Source organism: Sardina pilchardus, chromosome 6 (assembly GCF_963854185.1).
Source record: "Sardina pilchardus chromosome 6, fSarPil1.1, whole genome shotgun sequence".
In the NCBI taxonomy this organism is placed as follows: domain Eukaryota; kingdom Metazoa; phylum Chordata; class Actinopteri; order Clupeiformes; family Clupeidae; genus Sardina; species Sardina pilchardus.
In genome coordinates, this window is record NC_084999.1 from 33,783,218 (window position 1) to 33,803,323 (window position 20,106).

The window sequence follows — 20,106 nt, forward strand, 5'->3', positions numbered from 1 at the left end:
AAGAATCACAGGGGGAGTGAATATGTGCACTTGGGCAATAAAAGAGGCTTTCCATCCGACATAAATCTAACATCAAGACGTCTTTTGAGAGGAGGGAGACAAGCGCAATAAACAACTCTGGCTTTTCTGATGGTGTTTCTGTCCCTCTCCAAGCTCAAGGCCCTGGCGCACAAGGACGATGATTCATCAGCAGCGCGGAGAGGTGAAGTGGCACGCGCTGGTGACACGCCAAATGGTCTCATTGGGCTTTATTAGCCAGGGCACTCACCATGACCACCTGGAAGATGACAGGCAGGAGACGACTCTCTTCCACGAGCCTGCACAACGGGAGACATGAAACACATGGTTATTGTGGTGTGTACACTCACTCACACACACACACACACACACACACACCAATATAAGTGAAACACATGCACCCCCACTCATTGTACATTTGTTTTATCTTCATTATGGAGACAGTGTCACTGGCCATTCTCCTAAACTACAGTGCGGGAGCAATGGGGTGTGAACAACCAGCGTCTCGGAGATCAGCCATCTGAGAAAACGACCTTTGACTAATCCTGTGAGCGGAGCGACAGAGCGAGACAGTGAGAGCGAGCGAGAGAAAAGGAGCGAGAGAGCGAATGACAGGAGGAGAGAGAATGAAAGAGCAGGCAGGAGTAATGTATGCCTTTATTGGAGACGACGCGGCGCGCTCCCTTATTGATTATGGCCTTTGATTCACACCCAATTACAGCCTCGTGTGGCGCGCTGCGGCAGCGTGAGCAGAGTGGCGGCGGGGCAGAGGGGCGAAGCCCGGAGACAGAATGAAATGAGCCGGCGGGGGTCAGATGGGGAATATTAATTAGCCCGCCCGCCGTCTGCTAAACAATGATGCATGGCGCTGCCGCCAGACCTGCCTGCTGCCCACCTGACAGAGTAGCCCCCGAGGAGACAGCTGTCAGGAGCCCTGGCCAGTTAGAGCCCAGGGTGGACCGCTGTGCTGCTGTGCTGTGCTATGGTTTGGGGCTGGGAGCTCCGTGGCTCCACTGCTGGCTGGTCTTGGCCAAGGTCACCATCCCCACAAAGCCCAGCTCCGACCAGCGGCTCTGACTCACAGTCCGAGTAATCGCTTCTGCCTGATTACATGCAAATGTGCTGTCAGGGGTTGCACATGCGAAACATGCTAATTAGGCAACCTTGGAAGAAAAAGCCAAGACACAACAACCAACAATAGAAATAATAGTAATTAAAATTCTTGTGAGGCGGCAGGGTAATTATTTCCTCAGTATGGGGAGCCTGCGGCTAACTCCTGTATCGCCAACTGTGGGATTGTCGCTCACAGAGACCTTTGGCCCCAGTTTATGGGTCATCTGTTATCGGACTACAGATCCGCACGCAAAACAAGCCCACCCAACCTCGGGCCTCTCCTCTCTCCTCCTCTCCCTCGCTCATCAGTCTCTGCGACCCCGACTGCAGCCGGCCATTAAAGGCAAATTTGGACTGATGGAAGGAGCGGTGGCCGGTGCGAGGGCCAAGGGGAGAGCGAGGCGAGAGGGCGAGGCGGTGCGGCGCGGTCAGTAGTCAGGCGCGCAGGGGGGGGGGGGTGCTCAGGGGGCGGCGGCGTTAGCAGCGCTGATGAATGGGGCCATTTGATGTGCTGACAGGGACAGACAGAGGTGCAAATAGCAGGGCCCTGGGTGGCCCACTAAAGGCCTCACTACATTCCATTAGGGGAGCAATGAGTTACAACGCCGGCCCGCTGCTCCTTCATCTTGGCAGGAAGTCTTTGTGCTCACCGAGAGGAGAGGAATCAGGTCAGAATGAGTGTGTGTGTGTGTGTGTGTGTGTGTGTGTGTGTGTGTGGGGCAGAGTTGGCTCACAGGACCGTGTCTGCCCGAGAGGACAGCGGACAAAATTCTCTCTTGTGGCGTGGCAGAGGACACAGCATTGGCAGAGCTGTGGAGAAAGCAAAGGTGGCAAATGTGTCTTGTGGCTCCAGAACGAGGTGGGATGAAATGCAGGTAAAGGAATAGGAGCAGCACACCTTTCTTCCCATTTCCATCCGGCAGCCATGACGGATCCTGCCACATCAGCACTGAACATCTATTGGCTTTGTTAACCCAGGAGGAAAATAAAGAGAGGCCTTTCACTTGGATGGAACTGAAGTGTCATCAAGGAGGCACCAAGAGCCATGTCATCATCACAGCACTTTGTGATGCATGCTCGTTGCCTGGGGGCAGAGCGTGACTCAAGTCTAGCGTTAACGCCACATTTCCATGGCGGCTGCGCTGCGCTGCGTCCGTGCCCACTGGCATTTGCACACGGAAATGTCACTCCAGAGACCAGCGCCCGGCCCTTTAATAAGAGTGGGCGGAAAACTTGTGCCGTTGTCGCGGCAACCCAAAACCTTTTGATCTCATTTGTGATCAGATGAGCTGCGGGAGTGGCTGAAATGTGTGTGCGTGTATGTGTGTGTGCCACCCCAGCCGCCGCCATCATCGCCGCCAACGCGTCTCCCGCTCGCCAGCGCGCCCGACGGCACGTGGCGCCTCGCGGCTGACATTTAGCGTCCGTCACAGGCTCGGCGCGCCAGCCGTGATATTTCACGCTGATAAAGGTTAGGCCTGGAATGGGCCGTTCAATACAGGATGCAAAACCTCCCTCTTCTCTCACAGCGGCCAGCACATGATTGCCGTGTGAGTCGGCTAATGCTGGGTGGTCCAGCACGGTGGCGGAGCTGCAAGAGAAATGGCCCATCGGATGCTTTACTCTCTTGATCCTCCATCCACAGCGTACTCCATCTCCATCTGCCTCCTTCCTTTATCTCCACCCCCCTCCCTCTCACTCCATCCATCACAATGCCAGTGCACATCATTCATGATGGAGGGCCGCTCCACCTACACATGACAACTAGCGACTCCTGAGAAGCAGCACTTGGTTCCCCCCAAAAGGCAGTGCCAGGTTCTTCTTAGCGCCCTGTGCCCCAGTCACTGCATACGAATCCCTTCTTCACCTCAGAAAAAACACTCCACTTCCCCTGAAATATACCACATAGTGAGTGAGTATTGTCAGAGAGGGTTAAAGCGGAGCGAGAGGCGCAAACGTTCTGTCTTCACAAAGGGGAGGGGGGCTAAATCCCCCTTTAAGCAGACCTCCGTTACATTCGAACTGAACTGCTTGCCAATCTGACAGAGATTGATATCCCACTATGACGTCTTTGCGACACGCCTCTTTAAGCAGACCGGAACTGTTCGAATTTTGCTTCCATAGAGATGCATTATGTTGCTCTATCTTGTCAGTAATGAAGGATCTTTGGTATTGTGGATTGTTTGTGCATTGTGCTTCCACACATGCCAGCACATAGCCTCCCAGTGCTAGCCATCGCCTGCTCTACAGACTACACGGATGGGTTCACAGCACCGCAACATCTTTTTACACCCATCCATCCATTTCTGTTTCAGCTGTTGATTAACATAATCAGTGCCTCAACTCTTGACCAATGCCCTTCATCTACACTGGTTTTAGAAAATTCCTGCCAGTCTCAAGTACACTTGTGCCAAATGACAGCATGGACCTAATCCTCAAAACTCTTTCTCTCTCTCTCTCGCTCACACACACACACACACACACACACACACACACACACACACACACACTTACTCTGACAGCCAAACCTGGCCCAGACTCCAATTGTCACAGACAGCACGCACACACACCTGTCCGCTCCAATAACCCAGGGACAACTCTGGGTGGGAGAGGGAAATGTGCACCCACCACTCCTGTCACAAATGGTATGTGTGTGTGTGTGTGTGTGTGTGTGTGTGTGTGTGTGTGTGTGTGTGTGTGTGCGCGTGTGTGTGTGCGTGTCTGTGTGTCTCATACAATTCTGCGGACATCTCTGAGAGTGTGACTCAGGGCTGAATGTGTTGGGGAAGAGGCTGCACGTCTCACCTCTCTGTATCTCCTCAGGGGAGACACACTACTGCCACATCAAACTGACTCCAGCAGCACACACACACACACACACACACACTCACACACACTCACACACACTCTCTCTCTTTCCCTCTCTTTCCCTCTCTCACATACACACACACACACACACACACACTCTCTCTCTCTAACACACACACACATGAATAAAACTAGCACACATGCAGCACACAGGAGCCACAGCAATTCTGCTCTAGCTAACCTAGCATTCATGAGAAACCCATTAAGAATGTATACAGAACTCGAACAATGGCGTTTACTGTCTTTTATAATAACTTCCTCCACAACAACAATCAGCTCCCAAAATACCAGGCACCCATTCTCTGTGGACGCCGTGGCTCTCCGTGTGGCGCGGAGACACACATTACTTCCCATCAGTACTTCAGCTTCCCTGGGAGCCACCTCTCCTCCAGATAACACAGAGAGCCTCCGCTGACTTGCTTAAGAGCACACATATTCCCATACTTCCCCATGCCTACACAAAAGGCAGAAAGTGGCCAAAGGTTCACTTAATTGGAAAGTTTGAACTCCTATCAAAACCTGATAATGAAGGCTGTCCACGCCGGCTTGTAGGGCCCAAGTAATGTCCCAATTTGCAATCTAATTTAGCCAAGAACCCATCAAGGGGGAGGTCTGCACTTTTTTTCCCTTTTTTAGGACTTTATCAAGCGCAGGCAAATGCAATTTAATTTCTCCATTGTAGGTGTAATGGGCCTCTCGGGCGGGGGGGAAATACCACCCGGCAGACGCACGTTGCGCGATTGCTGACACCAATTTGAATAGTTCAGCGCGGCGCCCGCTCTATCAGTGGCGGAGAGAGACAATGTGGCGGGGGCCATCGGAGCCATTAGAGGCGGCAGGCAGGATGAGGGGGAGATAAGCGCCGTTCTCCGCTCCCTCTCTCTCCCCGCCGCGCGCTAGCTGCCACCACCACCTCCACCACCGCCGCGGCGGCTGCTGCTGCTGCTGCCTGTCACCGGCACTGAGGGCTGAGGGGAGAACACAGGTGCTCTCATTAGACCTCCCGCTGCCACGCCACCAGCAGCACAGCACAGCACACACACACACACACACACACACACACACACACACACACACACACACACACACACACACACACACACACACACACACACACACACACACACACACACACACACACACACACACACACACACACACACACACACACACACCTCCATCTACTGCTCCGCACCAGCACAAAAAACACCTCCACCTGCTAGAAACTCCACCCTTAACTGGAACGGCTTAAATGACACTCTCCTGCTCAATGGAAGCGACGCCTTCATCAGCTACTAAACTCCAGGAGCTTCAGCTAACTGCCATGGGAACTGCTCTACTGTACTGTACTGTACTGTACTGTACTGTGCCTCCCTCTCTTGACAAGGTTCAGGGAACTTGGTCAGCAGGAGTGAAGCTTATTCAAGAGAGCTGTGCCAGGTTTACGTCGGCGTTTGGTCCTGACGGCGCGTAGCTCAAGGCCTATCTGGAGAGGAGAGATCCACCATCAGCACTCTGCTGCAGCAGGTGCCCAGACCTGTGCCACTGTAAAACAACACGGTGTGCTGAGTCAAGCACATCTCTCACACTCACTCACTGAGCCTGCCAGCCAAGCTCGCGCTCGCGCTCACGCTCGCGCGGATCTACAGAGGTCAGGAGGCCGATAACGCAGCGCAGCGCAACGCAGGCCTGCCTTTTTTAGATGTGAACAACTGATCACACACCAACGCAGCAAAAATAAATAACCGCACAAACAAAACAATTACAACTTTTCAACCTACTGTTCTTCATGTCAAATTGAATTGAATGATTTTCATTCTCAGTAGGGAACAGTCCAAGTGGATAAAGAAGAGTACTGCTTGAATGACTAAAAACAGCTCTGAAGAGCGGTAGCTTGACCTAGATATAAAATAACGAGTCAGAGGACAGAGAAATATTTGTGGATATTTTTGTGTGCTTGTCACATATCCTTAAAATGACATGACAAGAACTCAAATATGTTTATATTCAGCCAAAATAAAAATGGTAGTGCACGGAAACAGCACACTGTCACAGCTACCACTGATACAGTATGTGACCCTGCAAGGCAAAAGCAGTCGCTTTGGTCAAATTTACAAAATTACGTTATTGTGCTCACAGCGGCGGACAACAGGAATGACTGCAAATGTGTTGAATCTTCACCGGGTTGAACAGTCAAAACGTATGTTTTTCTGTGAAATGAGTTCACGATATGAAACTGTAGACTGTACTGTATACTGTCGAATTATGCGAAAACGCGAAATTCAACATTTTAACCCGGAGGTTTGTTTATTGTGGATCTTCTCAAAATAGCATTGTGCACAAAGCAGGGGTCACATTCATATATCAACAGACACTTGATTTTAGCGGTCCAGAGTATATAGGTAATCCATTTCTATATCTCTCCCTTTTCTCCTTTAAGAGCCCAGCACAGTGAAGGACACACCTTACAGTAGATTTAGATATTGACTTGGCAGGACTGAAATCCATCCATGCATATCTCAGAGGATCATTTGTACAGTACTTCCCCATCATATCTGTTTAAACCTAAATGGGCAATTTTGTCAGAAAACTCTAGAAAAAAAATCTTCAGGAGATTTGAGGTTTTGCCACAGTGTTGGATCAAGGATGATGCTTCTGTTGAGAAAGTCAGGCAGATAATCATCCTGATGTTTAATTTAGAGATAAGTAAACATCACTGAATTAGGGACGCTCCAATTGTGAAATTCTGGGCTAAAACGATACTCATGTGTAACAATTGATCTGGAAACTGATGCCAATACCAATATTTTCTGGTATACCCTTTAGTTGCAAGGAAACAAAATTGTTAATTAAAAAGGTCACACTTAACATAGATAGTCCCCTTTAGATCATTTGCTAATGCTCTGATTATCAAACTATTTGTTGACACTGTTAACTAAAATGTACGTTTATAGTTAAGGTTAGGGGATAGTTTGGTTAAGGTAATGTTGAGTACTTCAGCAACAATCTTACATACTGCACTTGAATATAGATGATCTAGAAAGTCTCTGCAGACGCACTAAACTGAACTATTTTCAAAACGTTCATAGCACCATCTCTAAATGTCCCCGTCTGCACAGAACACATTTAGTCAGTGCAGAATTGATGCAATTGATAACAGATAAATATCAGCCACTGTCATTGGTAAATGTCAAATAAATCTGTCGATAGCTGCTGTCAGTAAACAAGACCGGTATCAGGCCAATACCAATGTTGGGCCGATAAAACTGCTTTCTAGACAAACCCAAGCTGTATTTGTTCATTTGAGAGCAATGATTATCATGATTATATTTTGCTGTGCTTACCTGCTGATCTGGGAGCTGTGCTCAGTGAGTGACACGAGCAGTCGGAGAGCGTACACTGGCACAGGGTCAGGCTCCATCAGCAGAGACTCATACCTGAGGAGGCACACAGAACTGCAGTCACAAACCCCAACACACACAGCACTACAGCACGGCTGCACACAGACGTAGGGAGAGAAGAATAGAGCCAGGGCCAAGAGACCGTAGCCTGAGAATGGGCCAAGATAAAGACTGATAAACAGTTGGAGGATAAAAGATAAACAAAACTTACACAGAGTAACGTCAACACACACAGTCCAAAAAGTGAAGAAAAGAGGAGGAGGAGGACAAAAGCAGCCATGATTGCAAAGATGAAACCACAAAAGCAAAACAGTCTGAGAAAAACAAAGAACTGCAAAGTGACAAAAGATTTTAGAAAACAAGGCAGAGGAATGGGCAGAGAGAGAGAGAGAGAGAGAGAGAGAGAGAGAAGGGATGTGTCTCACTGTGGTAGGAGGGCCTCAGAGATGAGACTCAGAAGTCTGGCGTTAGAGGAGCTGCTCATCTCTCCTCCATCTTCCTCCAGCTCCTCCTGGCTCAGCAGCAGCAGTGCCAGCTCTGACAGCACCCGCAGGCTCACGATGCGCCACTCAACTGTGTTACACACACACACACACACACATATTTTCACAAAACATTATTGACTTGTAACAGAGATACACACTGACACATGCTTAACCAGCACAAAACATTCAATTCAAAAACACACAATACACCAACCTTGATTTTGAATGCGTCATTATACCAAATCCACACATTGTAAAAACGTACCATTTCTGCTGAAGGCCAGTGATGTCAATGGTGGCAGAATGGAATCTACAACCTAGAAAAGAGACAGAGAAGAACCAAAGACACCATCAAGCCGGTTTCTCTCTCTCTTCAATAGACACAGAATATCATCTCATACATGGCCAGGATCCTGAGTGTAGATAAATGCGCTGGAGTCGAAACAATTCCTAAATAAAGAGCACAGAAAGAGCCTCAAACTCATCAGAGCTGCAATTTCCATGGAAATGTGATGCTCCTCTTGCTCTTTGATCACACAAAAGTCCATTAAAGTCAAAGATCAGACGCAGACTTTTTTGACAGTTTATTATGATTATGATTATTATTATGATTATTATTATCATCACTGTTATGGGAAATTATTATCTCCATAGAAACAAATGTATGCTTGTCCTCTTGTCTCTCATCACACCCAAACAAGCACCATCCAACACTCACCCCCCACCCCCAACAGACTCAGACTCACACACACCAACACACATATACACACTCACACCATCACACGGACACACACACACACTCAGACTGTGTCCCACCACATCAAGAGAGTGCAATTACTGCACGTGCTATTTCCCTGCCGTCGCCCCTTCTCTCCCCTGTTGTTTATGAGGAGCTATTAAAACTCCAGGCGCTCTGTCTCTCCATCACGCTAACTGCCACTTACGCTCCCCCCAAACAAACTAAATGATGCAACTGGCAGTCAGACCTCGGAGCACGTCCGCGTGAGAGAGAGAGAGAGGCAGGCAAGTTCAATCTGACATGCTCACTGTTCTATTTTTCACCGTATACGCCATATGTGGAACCGTGTCATGAATGAGTAACGTTGTTTTGCACAAGGCCAGCCGCTGGAGTCTGAATGGGAAAATAAAGCGGGGGACGACCTTGCTGTGCTGCTCCAGGGTGAGGGGGCGAGGCCCAGAGCAGGCCCAGAGCAGGGCCACACCGGAGGGCACACAGCTCACTCTCAACTAGGCCACATCTCAAGTCAACTGGCCGGGGCAGAGCCGGCACCAGTCTTGGGGGCACTGTGAGGCTAGAGGGCCCATCATTGACCACACAACTGCATCAGCTCTGGGTAGGAGCCGCAGCAGGACACCCCTGGTGCTCCAAATGTACAGTAGGAGCGCCCGCTATAGTGTCCAGTGGAATTACAGTACATGGAAGAGATTCAGATTTGAAAAAGAAACTTGTTTTAGGTTCAGAATGTTTGCTATTAATCTTGGTATTCACATTTGGTATTCAAATGTTCTAAATCTCAGCTGAGTTGAATTGTTTATTTGGGCATGTGTGAATTTGTGTGTGTGTGTGTGCGTGTGTGCATGTGTGTGTCTTGGCACAGATAAAGTCAGTCTAATGGCTTGTGGCGGATTGTAATTACAGTGTCTTCAGCTATTACAGCGTATCGGAGCTTTGTCTCCTGACTCCTCTCTCTCTCTCTCTCTCTCCCTCTCTCTCTCCCTCTCTCTCTCTCTCTCTCTCTCCCCCTCTCTCTCTCTCTCTCTCCCGCCTCTCTCTCTGTCATTCCACTCCTGCAGACTGCTCCATCAAACACAAGCTGTCTGGCCAGGCTCTCTGTGGCATTGTTGCTAGTTGTGACCAGTGGGTCACCCTGTCTGAGTGGCGGTGCCCCAGGCAGAGAGAGGGGACACTGGGGAGGGGGATGGGGGGGATGGGGGGGGCTACCGGCAGGCACTCACCGTGTGGGGGTGTGGGGTGAGCAGGGCCGGGTGTTGGGTCACTGCCTCCACTGCGCTCAGCGTGGTCCTGATGAGGTCCTCGGCGCCGCTGGGGCCTGCACGTGGGGAAACAGCATGGACACACAGCCACAGATGACCTCCACACATCAACCCTGCCACCACGGAGCGCTCCACCAGCTACTGACACGATCTACAGAGACAGGCGCTAGAGCGCTAGAGTGCTACATTAAGACTAGCGCACTCAGAGCGTCTGTTTCCTGAGGAACACAAACTGAATACCTCAAACTGTTTAACTCCCCCAAAGGGGATTCAGAGGACATCGTTGGCGTAAACATCTCGCATGGTACAGTAAGCTGGCAATAAAACAATCTGGAGTGATCCATTCACGCATTATGTTCCTAGAGCTCGGCTGGAGCAGCACAATGGTAGCCACCTGCAATCGATGCATTTCACTCCTGAGAACCAGCAGTGATTAAACAGACTGATGCACTCACTGAACTGTGAGCACACCAGCATGTCATCTATATATATATATATGACTGAATGTGTTACACTGGCAGGCAGGTGCAGTGCTGTTCACATGTTCCCAGGTGTGAGGAGACCTGAGGGAGCTCCAGAGGGTGTGTGTGTGTGTCTGTGTGTGTGTGTGTGTGTGGGGGGGGGGGGGTGTAGAGACAGAAACACATACTGACCTACAGCACTTCCCAGGCTCATCTCATTGGAATCAATGGACGTTATGTGATTCTAGAAAGAGAAGGGAGTAAAGACAAAACTGTAATTCTCTGTCTCTGATGATATGATTAATTAATTCATTAATGTCTGTCACATGTTTAGGAGGGGCAAACCGCAGAAGTGAGTGCACTCACCAGAATTGCCCCAAATTTGAGAAGCAAGTGATCCGTCACCACCTGTGGCCTGAATATCTGTGAGAGGAGTAGGAGCCGAATTAGAAAGTGACCCACTTACAGCGGCGCTCTCCGCTCCTTCTGTCTCCCCCTCAGCCTCCTTCTCTTGCCTCCCTTCTCCACTCTGTCGTTCTCCATCTCCAATCTCCTTTTTCATCTCTTTATCCTCCTCCGCTCCCCCCCCCGCCCCCACCTCGTATCTCTTCCCCCTATCTCCCCACACCTCCCTGGCTTTAATAAACGTGGAGTGGAGGAGAATCTCTCCCAATCTGCTGGCACAGACATGGGAGAAGTGAATTTAGCAGCCAGACACGTAGCCTGACACAGCCCGAGGAGCGATGAATGGCCCACTTAGTATGCGCTCTCCAACAGCTGCATCAATCAGGCACGTTTTACTCACTGCTACTTTTGTTGATGCTACTCATTTAGGTTGGATTCGCTCTAATTGTACGTGCTTGACATTGCTGTTAAGAGGCATCACAATGGCATAATGCTATAATTATATTTGTTTAAGTTCCTCTGCCAATGCTACCACTATGGGAGTCACGCCAAACACGGCACTGCAAATTGGACTGAGAGACATAAAGAGATGGATAGACAGAGAGGAGGAGAGAGGGGGGGGGGGGGGCGAGAGTGGAGGAGGAAGAGAGAACGAGGGAGAAGAGTGGAGGAGAAAGAGAATGAGGGAGAAGAGTGGAGAGGAACGAGAGAACGAGGGAGAAGAGGAGGGAATAGAGGATGGAGAGAGAAAAATAGCCGTAGGCAAATAGTGACAGGCAGTCTGCTGACAGTCAGATTGGGCTGACCTCAGTCTTAACCTGTGGGAAGGCCATACTAGTGCAAACAAATCACACACACACACATACACACACACACACACACGCACGCACGCACGCACGCTATACTGAAACAACATATTTACATATTCACGCACAGGATTATATAGAAACAAAAACACTTCCTGCCAGATTTGGTGAGGACCATGAGCCCTGACAGCTTTTTCACATGGCTGTTCACACACGCATACGCGCACACGCGCACACACACACACACACACACACACTTAAGTTAAATGCACATTTATGCACACATATTTTTGAGATGAGGGATATCAAGGAGTCAGTGATGATAAGGTTGAGCACTTGTTCTAATATTGGGCAAAATCTCCTCCCATTTAGTCAGTGATCAACATAGGCCAAGCTCTAGGGAAAACTCCAGTCTGTCACTGCCTCAGGCTCTAGAACACCAGAGCACAAAGGAGACACTAATGGAGCTACCTTCTTAGACCCAGCCATAGACAAGACTGATCATGCAACATCCAAGTACAGAGGCTGCTGGAAGGACTATGGAGACTTAAGAGGGTGTATCTATTTGGCTGATGAGTTCCAACTGTGAAATTCCCCTTGAATTGGTAATGCCACCTTTCTAAGACCATTTACACACACACACACACACACACACACCTACACAAATGTGCACAAACACTCAAAAAGGACTGAGGAATGGCTTTTGAAATTCCAGAGTAGCAGACTATTAGAATCCTGATGGCTCAATTTGCCAAGTCTGCCAACCCGTCTTAAGTCCCCGTGGCAAATCAGTGCCAGTAAAAGGCTCTTCTATTTAATCACGGCAGGGCTACAGCTTACAGGCCAACATCTCACAGAGGAGCGCCAAGCCAGGATCCTCACTCATCTCATTTCAGCCTCCAATCCAATTTAGCACCATTCTGGGGACCCATAATAATCTTGTCTGCAGGTTGGCAGAGTGGAAGATCACGCCGAAGACAAATGAAATGGTAGCACGGTTTTCTGTTCTCTTTCTCCTCGCGTAGAATATCCCTGCTGGAGATTTGGACATGCGAGTGTAAAGATGGGCTAGAACAGCACAAGAGCGGGGTGTTTTTTTTCCCTTTTGCTTTTGTGAGCCTTTTGTTAGTCAAATGGGACTTAGTGAGAGATTGGGAGTGGGAGAGAGAGAGAGAGAGAGAGTGGTCTGCATCTCGTGAGAAGCAGCTCTTACCTGGGAGGTTGGTATGCCCCCTTAGCCTCCCGCCGCTGTGGAGCGCCAGGGTGGGGGGGTGGGTGGGCGAGGGCTGTGGAACAGACCACCCACATACGGCGCAGCAGAATGCCCACAGCCCAGGCACCTGCAGTGCCACCAGCCACAGAGGTGAGGGGGGGGGAGGGGGAGGGGGGGAGCGGGACGCTGAGGGGGCCCACAAGACCAAACGCATCCACCCACACGTAAACATCCAACTTCAAACACACCCACAGGCACATGCAGGCCTCTCGGCTCACGCAGATTTGCACACACACACGTATACGCACAACCAAAGAGCAAATGATTGCGAACACACACACACACACACACACACACTACCTTGCACGCAAAGAGCAGACAGTCTTGTTCTTACACACACACACACAAGCACACATCAAACTAGCAAAAGAAGTCAACTTGTCTGCTCACGCTCCTCCAGAAAGAGGCTGAACACACACACACACACACACACACACACACACACACACACACACACGCACCTGCGAGGTGAGCAGCTGCAGCACCACAGACATCATAGGCAGGTTCTGCTTCAGCTGCCGGGCTTGTGAAGGAGACGGGTGTTTGCGGCCAACGATGCTGTCCAGTGCAAACAGGATATCATCTGTAACCACACACACACACACACACACACACACACACACACACACACACACACAGTGAGATGTGTTGTTAAGCACAGTGTCAGGCCTGCTGCCCCTGACGACCCCTACCCTACAGTGCGGTGTGTGGGTGTACAGCGCCGTTTCTCACAGGTGCAGCAGACAGGTGAGCGCCCTCCAAACACACAGCTAGAGCCCAATAATACAGTTGAGCTTCATCTCGCACATCCCAAGTGGAGCTGAACTGGTGTAGACTGGATTAGCAGTGGTGCGGCCATAACAGCAACAGTGATTTACACACGGGGAAGAACAACAGGGGCCGGGGAGCAGGGGAGGGTCGATATTTGACTGCTCCGTTCCGCAGTGCAATCAGGGAGGTAATTAAAGACGAGGGGGATCGGACTGCTTACGTCTCTGAGGCCTCTTTCTCATTCTCATCAGCACAACCCCCCTCCTGTATCCGCACTACCTCTCCTCTCTCTCTCTCCCTCTCTCTCTGCTGCTCTCCCTCTCTTTGGTTGGTGTAATGAGATTGATTTACCCAGGATGGTTGGCAGCTCCAGCGTGATGTGACGAATGAACAGGCCCAGGCATTTTGACAGGTATTCATTGCCGCTTTGCTGCTCCTTCCCTGGCGTGGCCTTTCTGATGTCTCTCTCAATGTACATCACCAGCCTGCGGGGGCCCAGCCACAGAGACAAGATCACTCACCCCCCCTTCACACGGGGGAAACACCAGCACCGCTCAGCCCAGCGCAACGGAACACACATCGATTGCATCAGTGGCAGGGCACTCAAAGTGGCATGGCAAGGGGGCACGGCACGGAAAAAAACAGACAAGCGATCCTTGGTAGTCTCAGAAAAAACAAGAAAATGTTAATGAAGCAACCAAAACATACAATTTACAATTTTAACCAAAACAAAATCTACCCGAGACACCTCTGTCACATTGGATATCATCATACTGTGAAAGATGTGATGGGCCCACAGCTCAAGTGAAACACGTGATAAAACAAGACCTGCACAAGGCTTCTGGGAGAGTTTGTTAAGGAAGTCAACTGTCATTTTGACTATGAAGACGTGTTGTGTGAAATGACAGGCAGTGAAACAAATGAGAAAAAGTTGGAGGAAAAAACACCAGAGCTTCATACAAGGCTTTAGTGACACAGAGGGAAGTGAAGAAATAGACAAACAAGTGGGTACAGCATTGCTACATCAAAAAGTGAATGACCACATATCTCAAAATAATTCTAGACATAGCCTACGATCCCTGTCTCTTTTCAAATTAAATTGTTTTGAAGTTTAAACATTAACAAATTATATTTTTTGACAATTTAGGTTAATAAAGAATGACATTCATTTTCTGTGATATTTGTCAAAAAATGAACAAAGAAGCACAACATGATACATATCTACAGACCACCAAACAAACCTACATTTGCTTTGAGGACACCTTAACTTGGTGTATCTTAATTTAAAGTGTTTAATGCAGTCAGCGCCTGATCCTGAGGACAAACATTGTAGTTGGTTTGAGCTTTGGAGATCTCAGGAGATAGTGAAGGTGTGATGGAGGAGTGTGTGTGAGGAGCCAGCAGGCAAGGAGTAGGGCTGAGGTGAGAGCGGAGCAATGAGAGGAACAGGTGCGAGTGTGTGTGTGTGTGTGTGTGTGTGTGTGTGTGTGTGTGTGTGTGTGTGTGTGTGTGTGTGTGTGTGTGTGTGTGTGTGTGTGTGTGTGTGTGTGCGCGCGCGTGCGTGTGTGCGTGTGCGTGTGTGAAAGTAGAAAATGAGATGAGGTGAGAGGAGATATCAGGAGAGGTGAGAGGTAAGCTAGGTGAGGAGAGCTGGTGTGTGAGAGCGAAGGATTCGTTTAGAACCGGAGCGGAGGGTAAGGAGTGGGATGTGAGCTATAGGTGCTGAAGACATGCACAGTCTGAGGAGAGGAGCGATAGAACTGTAGAATGTGGAGAGAGATGGAGAAGTGAACAGACGAGGGGAGGAGGACTACGGGGACTCCAGCTTCATCTGCTCAGGCTGCTCTCTTATTTACAGACATGTTAATCAGCCGCAGAGCAGCCGCCACTCTGTAGCCCCACGGCTACAACCACCAGGCCAGCCTGGCAACTCCAGCCCCTCTACCGAGCACCCACACCTTCCTCTGGAATGACACGGCCGAGCCAAGCAGACTTCAGAAGGAGGCAGGGAGGACTGAGAGAAAATGGAATGAGGGCTGGTGAATCTGGGACTGGGCTTATAGACACCGTGAAGAACACGACTGCATGGAGGTCCATATTCAATTGATGGAGATAAACTGCACCTAGAAGCTAAACCTATAAACAGATTTTTGCTAGAGGCAAAATAAGACCTAATATCAACCCAAAGTCTGGAAAGAGAAAACGTTTGGTTAACAACAGCTGAACTTTCCATTTGCAGGATGAGCTGTGTTTAATTGACATCTGCAGATCTTAAAACCAAGGAAGCATACACGCTAAACCTTCCAGTAAACACAGACTTTACAAGAAATCAGTTAATTAACACTGGAAGTAGCAAATAGGAAAAAGTGCAGTTTGTTCAATGTGTTTGGAGTCAAACAGCCCAGCACACGGAGTAGCTCAAGTGTAAAGTGGGGTGGAACAAAATTCAGAAATAAAATGGGCCCGAATGCCTTTTGCTTCAACCATAAATCATAGAGGTGAGCGTTCCCCTTTTCATTCCCAGACATCAGTCTAATTTCCACAAGCCATTCAGAGCTGCTCTCGCTTACGGAACAACTTTGAAGTGGAGCTGCGTGTTTGTAATTGAAGGAGCCAGTGAGGGGGAAAGTGTTCTTAGGTGAGTAATACATGAGTGATCCGCCATAAATTGAAGGTGAGACTGTGGCAGGATGTGAAAGCAGATAGGCTTAAACAGGCAGCATTTATGATGGAGGAAGTACAGAGCAAGGGGACTCCAAAGTATTCATTATGGTGTTCCAATGTGAATGCTTCCCCTCTGAAAATGAATAAACATGCCGTCCTGTCCTAAATGATACAGCAGGTAACACCATCGCAAATGGATAGATGTCTGTGTTGCCACATAACAACCCATACATCATGCATGGCATCTCTCCCAGTAGCTACTTTACTTCAATCTACCTGGAAGTCCCATGTCATTACCTATAGCTAACAGGCAGTGGAGTACATAGTGCAGGATATGGCTTGGGGGCTGATGTGGAAGGGCTCACTCACACCGCTGATCCAGACTGACAAATAAGATACGGCCTGGCAGTAGTAATCTCCTCACCCGCGCAGGAAGCACACTCTCCCCCAGTGACACCTGAGCACCAAGGTTGAGTGTGGAGAGTTCAGCCCATGACAACCCCAATATTCACTCCTGCCTCTTTGACTGTGCGGCGCGGCGGCAGGCTGGACTCCTGGCGTTAACTACACCCCCCCCCCCCCTCCGTCCCCCGCTGCTGCTCGCCGTCCTTCACGGAGGCGGAGGTGTCTGGGCCGATGCTCGGAATTACAACAGCAGGTGAAGGCTGGACAAGGGGGAATTAAAAAAAGAAAAAAAAAAGAAAAAAAACTCAGGGACATTCCTCTGAATTAAAAAACCCATTTATTTCAACATGGCGGGATCAAGCAGGCCTTTATTAACTCGACACGGACGGCTGGCCGCTGCATTACCTGGGGAAGAATAGAAATGAGCGGCGAGCACTGTGACTTTCACAATAAATGAGCTCCGCGCCACGCATCAGGCACGCCGCACGCTCCTGGCTGCCATGCGCGCCACTATAATTGGAATCCCGGTGGAATTCTGCAGCAGAGCCGGGAAGAGGGAGGGAATCTGGGATGGATGGCTTGACATCTCATCTCCGGGGCGCTCCTGACTGCACGGCAGCGGGGTCGGGGGGTGGAGTGCAAAGTGCACCCTAATTTCCTAAGAGTTGTGCTGATCAGCTCCAGTCACTCAGGCACCTCAGAAGAGTCCTCTGGGTTCACTTTAGCCCGCATCACATGCCATGCCAGGGCACTCTGCCCTTTTCAAATCTCAAGCAGCCTCTTGACTCCACTCCCTTCACGGCAGCCGGAGATAACCACACCGGTGAGGTCATTATTGCATGCGCTGTTCGCGGAGTTAATGACAACTCCTGTCTGATGGATTTAAATTGTTCTTGCGCCATCATTGACAATGAAATGCATGTTGTCAAAGCGGAGAAGCGCTCCACGCGGCAGGTTACAGGAATCCATTTGGGTGGAGAAAAACAGCACTCCAGAGCCGCCCGGTGCCAAAGCAGCACGCAGCGCTCAACTCCTAATCGAGCAGGACAGAGCCAGCAGACAGACAGCTCAACATCACTACTCAGTCTCTCTCTCTCCTCTCTCTCTCTCTATCTGTCTCTCTTTCTCTCGGTCTCTCTCTCTCTTTTCATGGTGGGGCTCCCAGAGCTTATCCCCATGTCTGAGGCCAATGAAAGCGGCGGACTATAAAGCTGCAGGCCTGACACTGTAGCTGCGCGGCGGCGGCGTGTGATCAGAAGAGGGCCAGCGAGGGGCCGACACAGCCGGGCTAATTAGGGAAGAGTTTTCCGCCGAGCGACGCCGGCCGCACTCACTCGGGGAGTCGGAGCGGAGGGTCAGCTCTGACAGAGTGCATCTTGGGAACACTTGTAAGAGTGTGTAAGAGGGGAAGAAAACAGCTGAAGAGATAGAGGGAGGGGAGAGATGGAGGGAGATACAGGCTGGATACAGACACAGAAATGTGGAAAGATTCTGTCAGTAGAAGAGCCGTGGACTCATTGCAATAACATTGCAGCCGGCTAACATATACTTCTAGCACAGGATCCAGGCCAATTAGGACAATCTGATTAAATGGGATGCAGAATAAATGATGAGCACGTTAGGAGAACATGATTTAAGAGCTTGATTATACCAACGCAGCAGCATGCTTATCCTATAATTCCCTTTGAGTCACGGATCAGTAGGGATGATCACAGAAGAAGTATTCTGTGGCAGGTGTCAGCTGTAATTTAAGGCTGCTTCGCCAGTTTTAAGATTTTATACAATTCACAGTGGGATAAAGGAGCATAGCTTATTGTATTTTTTGTCATACCACATCCTAAATTGAAGTCTCAAATACAGCTATTTTTTTCTGTTGCTGCTGGGTACAGATTCTTTTAGTGCTGCTGTCTATCAGATGCCTCCAACTGACAATCTAGCTCTCTTAATCTCTTTCACGAGACATGAATTCTACCAGAGACAGCCTGGTGTGTGACAAGAACACAAGTGCCAGCATAAAGACAAACGAGTGTAGATGTCCACATGAATATCCATATGCAAAACCAGCGTCTTTCACTCTGAAATAATACAGAGTTCCACTCCGACATGTAAAACCCCTCCCATGGTCTTCAAGTGGCAGCTGTGGAGGTTATTTACAATATGAGGGTCAGTTTAAAGAAAAGGGGTGAAGGGCTAAATAGGATAGATGGCCACTCCTTCTCTATGGGAGCACCATCATGCCACTCCACATCATATCTGGGGTTTTATTCTGTCCTCAAGTCTCCTGACATTTCCCATCCCCAGGCCAAAGCTCCCTTTCCGAGGCTACCCTTGAGAAGTAGGCACAATCTCTCATTAGATTAGAATACTGTTCTGCCAGAGTAGAGAGGAATACACCTCAAGTCTAATAACTGGAAAATCACTGGTTGTCAAAATACTTGGGAATCAAGAACCAATACTAAGAAGCGAAGATTACTTCACATCCTCTTTAACGGTGGCTTTAACTCAAGGTATCTCAATGACACAGCCTTAAATGCTGAATTTGAATGCTTCTTTGTTTACAGGTTCACCAAATGACAAAGAGAAATAGGTTTAGAGGTAGCACCTTGAACTGAAATCAGTGAAAATGTCACACCTTTGCAATGGGCAATGGCACTCCTACAGTACGTGTGAGAGTGTGCTGAGTGGGTGTGTGGGTTCTGACGGGCCGTACCTGGAGTTGCAGCACAGCAGCAGCACGTCTCTACTGTGCATCAGAACCTGCAGCAGCACCAGGAAGGCCTTGGCCCGAATCACTGCAGACGGACTCTCCAGGGAGCGCACAATCTTCATCACAAAGTCCTGCCCATCACACACACACACGCACACACACACACACACACACACACACACAGACATATTTGACTCGGCCCTTCCCCCAATTGTGTTTTCCTCCCTATCCATTTGCCAAACCTCTTACCCTCTCCACCTCTCTTCCCTCCCCAATACCTGCATTCAATTCCACTGCTTCCAGAAAAGGCGTTTGCTCTCAGTTATCAGTAGTGGACAGGGTAGTGGTCTGCATGCTGCAGTGACAGGTGTTATCAGTGGTGGCATAGGCTAGGGCAAAGGGGGGAATGAAAGTCCTGGGGCAGCTCTCCACTTGAAACAGAGGTTAACAAGCTAATGAGCTGCAGCACATTTTGGTGGCCAGGAAATTAACGGGATTGATTAACTTCCACTATCTGCATGGAGGGGAAGAATTGGTCAAAGAGGCACCATGCGAAACATTGCGATTAAATACGCCGTTGAGTGAAACTTAATTAATTTCAAAAGCGCATACTTCCTGGCTGAACTGTAATTACATCAACAGTATTCCAAGCTGCATGGCGAGATTGTTGCACTTCCTCACCCAATTAGTCAAGTTGCCTGGTGATTCATTGA

The 20,106-nt window shown here is 49.3% G+C and overlaps 1 protein-coding gene across 3 annotated transcripts in view; it reads right to left on the reverse strand.

The window, feature by feature from the left end:
- ulk4 (unc-51 like kinase 4) overlaps window positions 1–20,106 on the reverse strand; it is an 80,442-nt gene that overhangs the window by 28,336 nt on the left and 32,000 nt on the right. For all 3 annotated transcript variants that reach the window (XM_062539608.1, XM_062539607.1, XM_062539609.1), the window contains exons 22-31: window positions 19,397–19,524; window positions 13,969–14,102; window positions 13,308–13,429; window positions 10,729–10,785; window positions 10,555–10,606; window positions 9,863–9,957; window positions 8,151–8,202; window positions 7,826–7,973; window positions 7,344–7,436; window positions 269–317 (exon numbers count right to left, since the gene is read on the reverse strand). In XM_062539608.1, the coding sequence (XP_062395592.1) occupies window positions 269–317; window positions 7,344–7,436; window positions 7,826–7,973; window positions 8,151–8,202; window positions 9,863–9,957; window positions 10,555–10,606; window positions 10,729–10,785; window positions 13,308–13,429; window positions 13,969–14,102; window positions 19,397–19,524 (930 nt within the window). The remainder of the gene's footprint in view (window positions 1–268; window positions 318–7,343; window positions 7,437–7,825; window positions 7,974–8,150; window positions 8,203–9,862; window positions 9,958–10,554; window positions 10,607–10,728; window positions 10,786–13,307; window positions 13,430–13,968; window positions 14,103–19,396; window positions 19,525–20,106) is intronic.